Source organism: Scylla paramamosain, chromosome 7 (genome assembly GCF_035594125.1).
Source record: "Scylla paramamosain isolate STU-SP2022 chromosome 7, ASM3559412v1, whole genome shotgun sequence".
Taxonomy (NCBI): domain Eukaryota; kingdom Metazoa; phylum Arthropoda; class Malacostraca; order Decapoda; family Portunidae; genus Scylla; species Scylla paramamosain.
Genome location: NC_087157.1, coordinates 10,382,501 through 10,391,834, shown reverse-complemented (window position 1 = coordinate 10,391,834; position 9,334 = coordinate 10,382,501). Strand labels below are relative to the sequence as shown.

General features: G+C 36.7%; 1 protein-coding gene across 1 annotated transcript in view; it reads right to left on the bottom strand.

Annotated features, from left to right (window-relative positions):
• Nucleotides 1-453: 453 nt before the first annotated feature.
• The window catches only part of LOC135102057 (uncharacterized), a 23,147-nt gene continuing 14,266 nt past the window's right edge, over nt 454-9,334 (bottom strand). The window contains exons 2-3 of the mRNA XM_064006715.1: nt 6,558-6,716; nt 454-1,170 (exon numbers count right to left, since the gene is read on the bottom strand). Coding sequence (XP_063862785.1) covers nt 965-1,170; nt 6,558-6,716 — 365 coding nt within the window. The 3' untranslated portion in view covers nt 454-964. The remainder of the gene's footprint in view (nt 1,171-6,557; nt 6,717-9,334) is intronic.

Genomic DNA, 9,334 nt, shown 5'->3' with positions numbered 1-9,334 from the left:
CTATTTCTAGAGGACAGTGATACTTTTATGAAGAAGACTCGTATTTAAATCCCATTTGAACTTCAAACTCATGCATGACCCAATACACAACCTCTACATAAACAGCAATGCTTAAGATGTAAAACTGTCAATTATTGAATCATAGATGACTACAGAATTAAAATACATAATAAAATACAGGTATTGAAGTGGACAATGAAAATAGTTGATGAAAAAGGCAAAAACTTTAAATTCTGGACACCTAGCTGTTATAACTAGAAAAAAAATTAATAAGCTGCATGACCCAATAAGTAAAATGTAAAATGAAAACAATGCAGCTGATTATGTAAATTTGATATATAACTCTTCACTTTATGAGCTTTGAGCTAAGGACTATTTTACGTTAGATATTCCATCAAATCATACTTGTATAACATGTTCCTTAACTGTTTTAAGCTGAATAAAAGTAAAAGATTATTACTTTTATAAAATTTATTTGCCCACATATTTATGCAATCTCTCAACAGTGCATAATATCAACAACACTATATCTTTATGTCAATGGCTACTGTCATGAATTAATTACTGATACTGGAGAAGTAAATTTACAGCTATTTGAAATTCAACAAGTAAAGTTTTATTAAAAATTCTCTATACATACAATAGGTACCTTTAATTTCCATAGCCATTGGACTGTTAAAAACCACAGCCTTCAAACAACACATCTACATCTTCAACGGTGAGAAAACAAACTAGTGGATACAATTTCACACAAAGGCATACAGTTTGTACGAAGGTGAATTTATATAAGTGGGACAAGTATCGATATATAAATGTTACAATAAAAATACATTGAAATGAATATCTACAGACAGATTTCTACTTGTGTATGTGCATTTATGCCGAGATGGAGCAAACAGAGATGTGCATGTGCTTCACTGGTTCTACAGTTTCTGAGGAACTACACCTTACTGTCTTACTGGGCTCACATGAACCTGGCCAGCAAGGGGATGGCAACAGCTAGGAGTGAGCTGATTGGTGCTGTGAGTGATGGGGAGTCATTGCACAGGTCCTTTTCACACTGGCACACATCCATTACATAGTCCTCCGAGCGTTTCTGGTAGCATTCATATCCCTCACGCATCATGTAGCCACACTCCCGATGCACTCTCACAACAGAATTCGTGTGGACTGAAAGGGATCAGTTCTATTAGAGACAAAAACAGAAATGCATGAAACAAAGCACAAAATCCCAGTGCTATAAAGTCTACTTTAGAATTTCTCTGTACTTCCTTCACTTGCCTGCTTCCTATATGCCTGCAGTTTCAGTTAATCATTTGTAATATTTCCTTTACTTTGGATATGAGTATTTTAGGCCTAAAAGTAAATCTCCCTAAGAAAGGAAAGAAAAGCATAAAAGCAACATTGTCACCAAGGAAGGAAGACAGATGAAATGGATCAAATCAGTGTTATATGCATCATGAAATCCAAATGTTGGAAACATCTTGAATGAAAATAAGTGCAGAAGATATCATATGCTGAAAGTGTTTTACATGAATGATCTCACCATACTACTGATTTAAGTATTATAAACACCTGTTATACTGTATAAAGATATTAATATATAAAAAGCAACCTATTTTTAGAAATACAGAAAACTGCTGACAACCAAACCAAATAATAATGCTGTGCTGATCAGGCCAAGCTATAATGTATCCTTGGCAATGTGAAGGCAATGTATCACTCCATTTCTTGAACATATAAATATATACACTTGCTTCAATATACATACAATAACCCAGAAACTTGCACCTGTTACACAAACCACCATGATCATCATGCAAGGGAAAAAAAAATTGGTGTGCATCTCATTATATAACAAATGTAACACAAAAAACTTAAAAGTATTTTTCATGCAGGTCATTCAAACATGTGGGAAACTGGGATTTGATATCTCACAATGAACCTTACAACTGCCATACTCTCTTTCCAGCACACACACAAAGGAAGTATCAAATACAATGGCACTCTATAATGAATTTATTGTTTCCAGAAACTCATTGTTTTCATTAGGATTCACTAGAGCACATCCTGACTCTCTTCCATTCTTGGAGACTTCAATGTTCACCACCAGCTTTGGCTTTTGTCTCCCTTCACTGAACATCCTGGTGAACTAGCCTTTAACTTTGCTATCCTCCATGACCTAGAGCAATTGGTGCAACACCCTACTTGTATTCCTGACTGTCCTGGAGATAATAAGCCCAATATCCTTGATCTTTTCCTCACCTTGAATCCTTCTGGTTATGCTGTCACCCTATCCTCTCTGCTGGGCTCCTCTGATCACAACCTTATATCTGTATCTTGTCCTATTGCTCTAATCCCTCCTCAGGATCCCCCAAAGCTGAAGTGCCCACAGCATTTTGCTTCTGCTAATTGGGGGGGGACCTGAGGAAGTATTATGCTGATTTTCTTTGGAATGACTACTGCTTCCATGTCAGAGACCTGTCTCTGTGTGCTGAGAGCATAACAGAGATGATTGTGTCTGGCATCGAGGTGTACATTTCTCACTCTTTCTTTTGTTCTAAACCTTCCAAACTTTGGTTTAACACAGCCTTTTCTTGTGCTATATATGACAGAGAGGTGGCTCACAAAAGGTACTTGAGCCTTCATCACCTGAATTTCATGCACTTCATATTTCTGCCCAGAATCATGCCAAGTCTGTTCTCCAACTAGCCAAAAACTCCTTCATTAAGAGAAAGTGTCAAATCTTTCAAGATCTAACTCCTCTCGTGACTTTTGGCACCTAGCCTTTATTTCAACCAGATGGCACCACTGCCATCTCATCTATTTCTAAAGCTGAAATAATCACTCAAACTTTTGCTAAAAATTCCACCTTGGATGATTCAGGAATTCTTCCTCCCTTTCCTCCACCCTCTGACTACTTCATGCTACCCATTAAGATCCTTTGCAGTGATTTTTTTTCCATGTGCTTGCCAGCCTAAACCCTCAGAAGGCTTATGGACCTGATGGGGTCCCTCCTATTGTTCTTCGAAACTGTGCCTCCATGCTTGCACCTTGCACAGTCAAACTCTTTCAACTCTGTCTATCAACATCTACCTTTCCTTCTTGCTGGTTGTTTGCCTAGTTTCTGCCTGCTCCTAAAAAGGGTAACCACTCTAATCCCTAAAACTACCTTTCTATTGCTGTAATTTCCTGGCTCTCTAAAGTTTTTCAATCTATCCTCAACAGGAAGATTCTTAAACATCTATCACTTCACAACATTCTATCTGATTGCCAGTATGGGTTCCACTGAGGCCACTCTACTGGTGATCTTCTTGGTTTCCTTAGTGAATTTTGTTCATCCTCTTTTAGAGATTTTGGTGAAAATTTGACATATCAAAAGCTTTTAATAGAGTTTGGCACAAAGCTTTGATTTCCAAACTACCCTCCTATGGCTTCTTTCCTTCTCTCTGTAACTTCATCTCAAGTTTCCTCTTAGACCATTCTACTGCTGCTGTGGTAGACACTGTTCTTCTCCTAAGTCTATTAACAGTTGTGTTCCTCAGAGTTCTGTTTTGTTACCCACTCTCTTCCTATTATTCATCAATGATCTAAATCAAACTTCTTCTTGTATCCATTTTTACACTGATAATACCACTCTGCACTTTTCACATCTTTTTGTAGACATCCAACCCTTCATGCAGGGAAGCCATAGAATGCCTGAATTCTGATAATTTTAAAATTTCTGATTGGGGCAGAGCAAACTTAGTATTGTTCAAAGCCTCAAAAACTCATTTCCTCTATCTATCAACTCGACACAACCTTCCAGATGACTATCCTCTCTTCTTCAATGACACTCAGCTGTTCCCCTCTCCTGAATATCCTTGGTCTGTCCTTTACTTATAATCTAAACTGGAAACTTCATATCTCATCTCTAGGTAAAACAGCTTCTATGAAGTTAGGCATTCTGAGTCGTCTCTGCCAGTTTTTCTCACCCCCCAACTGCTAACCCTGTACAGGGCCCTTATCTGCCCATGTATGGAGTATGCTTCACAAAAGGGGGGGGGGTTCCACTCATACTGCTGTTTTACAAAGGGTGGAATCAAAAGCTTTTTGTCTTATCAATTCCTCTCCTCTAACTGACTGTCTTCAGCCTCTTTCTCACTGCTGCAATGTTACATCTCTTGCTGTCTTCTACCACTATTTTCATGCTAACTGCTCTTCTGATCCTGCTAACTGCATGCCTCTTGTCCTCGTGTGGCCTTGCTGCTCAAGACCTTCTTTCTCTCATCTTTATTCTGTCCACCTCTCTAATGCAAGATTAGCCAGTATTCTCAGTCATTCACCCCTTTCTTTAGTAAAATTTGGAACTCCCTGCCTTCTTCTGTATTTTCTCCTTCCTATGACTTGAACTCTCTGAAGAGGGAGGTTTCAAGACACTTATCCTCTGTTTTTTTTTTTTTAACCATTTTATCTGACATCTTATGGGAACTAGCAATAAGTGGGCATTTTTCTTTTTGCTCATAATTTTTGCCCTTGGCCAATGGCTCTCTTACATAAAAAAAGTTCTGTTTACAATGATAAGCTTCAAATTCAGAAAAGCAATATATAAAATATGCTCTTAATTGATCAATTCCATTCAGAATTATTCATAATTTATTTTCTGGAAGGAGCCAACTAACAGACATGAAGATCTGAAGAGCACTTAAAGAAACACATGAGAGAGAGAGAGAGAGAGAGAGAGAGAGAGAGAGAGAGAGAGAGAGAGAGAGAGAGAGAGAGAGAGAGAGAGAGAGAGAGAGAGAGGAGAGAGAGAGAGAGAGAGAGAGAGAGAGAGAGAGAGAGAGAGAGAGAGAGAGAGAGAGAGAGAGAGAGAGAGAGAGAGAGAGAGAGAGAGAGAGAGAGAGAGAGAGAGAGAGAGAGAGAGGAGAGAGAGAGGAGAGAGAGAGAGAGAGAGAGAGAGAGAGAGAGAGAGAGAGAGAGAGGAGAGAGAGAGAGAGAGAGAGAGAGAGAGAGAGAGAGATTGCTCAAAAGTCACACAGAAGCAGTCATTGAGATGGCCAGAAAAGTCAGACAGAAAGAAGGGCAGTCAGATAGATGGAGGCCAAGTCAAACAAACAGGTAAGATTGCATAAAGTAAGATCATTCACATCTAGGCACTTCATAAGAGGAATGCATCTGTGGGGAATGAAAAATGAATGTGCAGGGAAACCTTATTTCTTAAGACATTAAAAGCATGAAGTTTTTGGTGAAGGAAAGGGGTGCAGCAGACCTGAAGCAGGAATTTCAAAATTTGATAATCTTTCCAAAGAAAAAATGATCAACTTGGTATTCTTCCAATTACATATTAGTTGCCATAAAGCAATTGAAACAAAGTTTAAAAAGGTGCCTGTAAATAAAACCATACTTATCTGTGAGATGTCTTCAACTTACACTCAACTGAAATACAAGAATAACATACTTTCATCTGTACATATATTAAAACATCAAACCACTTGTCATTTGTCTCGGTTCTTATTTCTTACAATTTACTAAGCTATTGAACTTCTAGGGCTAAGAAGCCTTTAAAGCAATAGAACTGTTAGTTCATTATAATGAAAAATTAAAACTATAAAATCTATAACTAACCATTTTCATTGCAGCATTACTAAGTAACAATATATAATTAGTTCCACACAAATCATCACCAGTCTATATGATTTTATTGCAAAACAAAGGTTAGGAGATGGGGTTTAGTCATATACCTCACCACACTGACTTGAAGCATTTTGACTTGACTGCTGAGTTGCAGTATCATAACTCTGCCATATATTAAATACCTCTTCATTATTATGTAAATGGCATGGCATGAAGAATGGGAGCCAACAAGCCCAAACTGTCTCCACCTGGCTGGGGATCTGAACCTCCTAGTGCCTCTTGCTTGTAGGCCAAGTGTGCTAGCCACACCACCACCACCCAGGCCACATACTAGTATTACCAGTTAAATCACAATAGAGCCATTCTAATATACCAGCAAAGAATTACAAGGCTAGTCAACTTTCCAATGTCTACATGTAATGCTGTAGCACAGTGCATAAACATGAGTTAAAGCAAGATAGGCCATGAGGTACATTATGGCTCAGTTGGTTATGGCTTGTCCTGTTGGCCTGTCAGATCTGGGTTTAGACCCTAGTTACATCCAACTCCTTTACTCATAATAGATCAATTTCTGTGTGTTTCATAACAGAAAATGTACTTCTTCATTCAATCATGACAATGGTAGCAGTGGTGGGATTCACTGACATGCATGTAGTGATCTAAAGGGTCATGTCATGCTAGGGTGCAGCTGGGGACAGAACACTATATGTAATCATGAGCTATTTTGACATTTTCTAAAGAAACTTGTTCTTTTCATTTATGGAACAGGAAATTAAATGAGAATTATCCCTATGACTAATCCATCAATGAGCTAAAAAGAGAAATCCTATTTCACTAATTACAAAAGCAATAAAAGTGTACTATTCCATACAATGAAGGGGAATGATGCCTAGATTACAGCCTCAAGGAAAACTAGTCACAAAATCATGATCGGAACTTACTGTATTCCTTGACCTTCCTACAGAATGGTTCTGACTGGTTTGCCTTAACTTCACACTCCTGCAAAAAGGCATTTTGCAGAGCTGGGGATTTAGACTGCATGTGGTCATCACATGCTGGGTCTGTTTGTGTGTTGCAGACGAAGCACTTGATGGCCATACCTGTTGAAATGCAAAGAAAATTAAAAAAAAAAATAAAAAATAAAATAAATAAAAAAATAAAAAAATAAAAAAAAAATAAATAAAAAGATAAAAATATAATTAAATGAAAAAAAAAAAATAAAAAAATAAATAAATAAAATGAATTGCATGGATGCATGCAAGCACACACACACACACACACACACACACACACACACACACACACACACACACACACACACACACACACACACATGTTCGTGTGCATACATACACTTTCATGTTAAGGTTGAGATATATTAGTGTTAGCTTTGTAAAAATCTAGGATATGGTTTATCTTAAGAGCTCTTATAACTCCATTAGGATTACTCTTCACATTATATATTTTTTTTACAAACTATTATTATTTTTTTTTTACAAACTATTATCATTATTACATTAATTTTGTCTTACTTTATTTTATCTGTTTATTCTTGTGAACTCTTGCACAGGAATGGTTTAGAATTCATTACTGCCTCAATCATTCAATATAACCAAACATGAGTGCATCCACCTGTCACTTGCAGTACAACAAGGCCTTGCTATCCAGGCACAATAGAGAGGCTCTTCATTCAACTCTCCAGACATAACCCAGTTTTCTTCAATCTATTTATTCTAAGTTCATGCATCCTTGAGGCAGCTTTTGAGAAATTCATGTATTCTCACTCCTAGGATGATTAATTACAAAATAATTACATGAATATCTCTCTCTCTCTCTCTCTCTCTCTCTCTCTCTCTCTCTCTCTCTCTCTCTCTCATATATATATATATATATATATATATATATATATATATATATATATATATATATATATATATATATATATATATATATTTATATATATATATTATTGGAAGTAGTAAATAAAGAGTAATATGTCTCTATCTTAAACATAAGAATTTATATATATATATATATATATATATATATATATATATATATATATATATATATATATATATATATATATATATATATATATATATATATATATATATATTATTGGAAGTAGTAAATAAAGAGTAATATGTCTCTATCTTAAACATAAGAATTTATTATATATATATATATATATATATATATATATATATATATATATATATATATATATATATATATATATATATATATATATATATATATATATATATATATATATATATATATATATATATATTTTTTTTTTTTTTTGAAAGTAGTAAATAAAGAGTAATATAGGTCTCTATCTTAAACATAAGAATTTGTTAATTGGTCCTTAATAGTTGTTATGCGAGTAATAAATGTATAACAAAACAAAATGCCATATTTCAAATCCGCGGGGTGCGAGTCGAGGCTGAATGTAATATACTCCACATAAATTTGCAGCACTTAAATCTCATTTAAAATTAATTTCTTACACGATACACAATTTTTTTTCTTAAACAACTGAACTTGCTTTGCGCTCTTATACACACTGGACAAATCATGTGAACCTCCATGTACCCCATTATTTCCATGCACTTTTGGAAGCACCACGCAGCCAGCTATCACTGCCTTAATCTGACCATCCCCTCTGTGATAGCACCTGTGAGCTGATCACTTGGGTTTCTGTCTTCTTATCCACTTTACTAAAGATCCAAAATACGTACCTAGATTCGTGAATACCTCACTGAAAACCACCATTAGTCTTTCTTAATAGTACACGAGAAGCGCTGAAATGTTACAGAAGAGCTACTTTTAAGCAGTGCTGAGCTAGGAATACAATTACTTTAGCGTTGGTGCAACACTTTCCCGGTTGATATACTTATAAGGGTTACAGTCATTACTGCTCACCTTAAGTCACCCCAAAGTATCCTCCGTGTCACATTACGGCAAGGTTCGACCACACACGGAAATAATCAGAAACATGACAGACATGGAGGGACGCCGCTACGCATCCGAGCCGTTTTGTTTTCGCTCACACGAATTTCGAGACACCACCCTTCCTCTCGACCGTTCTTAACACTTAAAACTAGTATTATTTTCTAAATTAGTTTTATTATTTTCTTGTCAGAAGCCGGAATCAAAGTTAAGGTGGGTATTCCAGTGAATGATAGAAATAAACCTCAACACGCTAACCACTAGCCCATAGGTACCGTATGTGACTAGAGTTTTATTTAAGTTACTAACGTAACTCCAACACACACACACACACACACACACACACTCTTGAGTAAAATTCACACGGGTTGGAGGACTGTTTTGTTGTTCATCATGTCTTACAACACAACTGTGAGCGACAAACTAATGGATGAAGGAGGGCAAGGGCACCGAACACTGGTCCCTCTTACTTATCGCCACTCCACCCGCCTGCGCCCGCCTGGACCCACACCCAGACACACTGCTCGCATTTTGGCATTATATTCTCTCTCTCTCTCTCTCTCTCTCTCTCTCTCTCTAGGTTAGGTAACACTGTCAAACGCAGCGCTCTTTCGTAAATTAACTACTCGTGAGCTGTGTCGTATAATTTGATCCACCCTTGCTTTCTTTTCTGCAAACTCAATCTCGCCGCTTGAGGTACGTGAAGGCGGGGCACCGTGCCAGCTGGGTCACGCCTCGCCCGCCTAGGCACCCAATACTA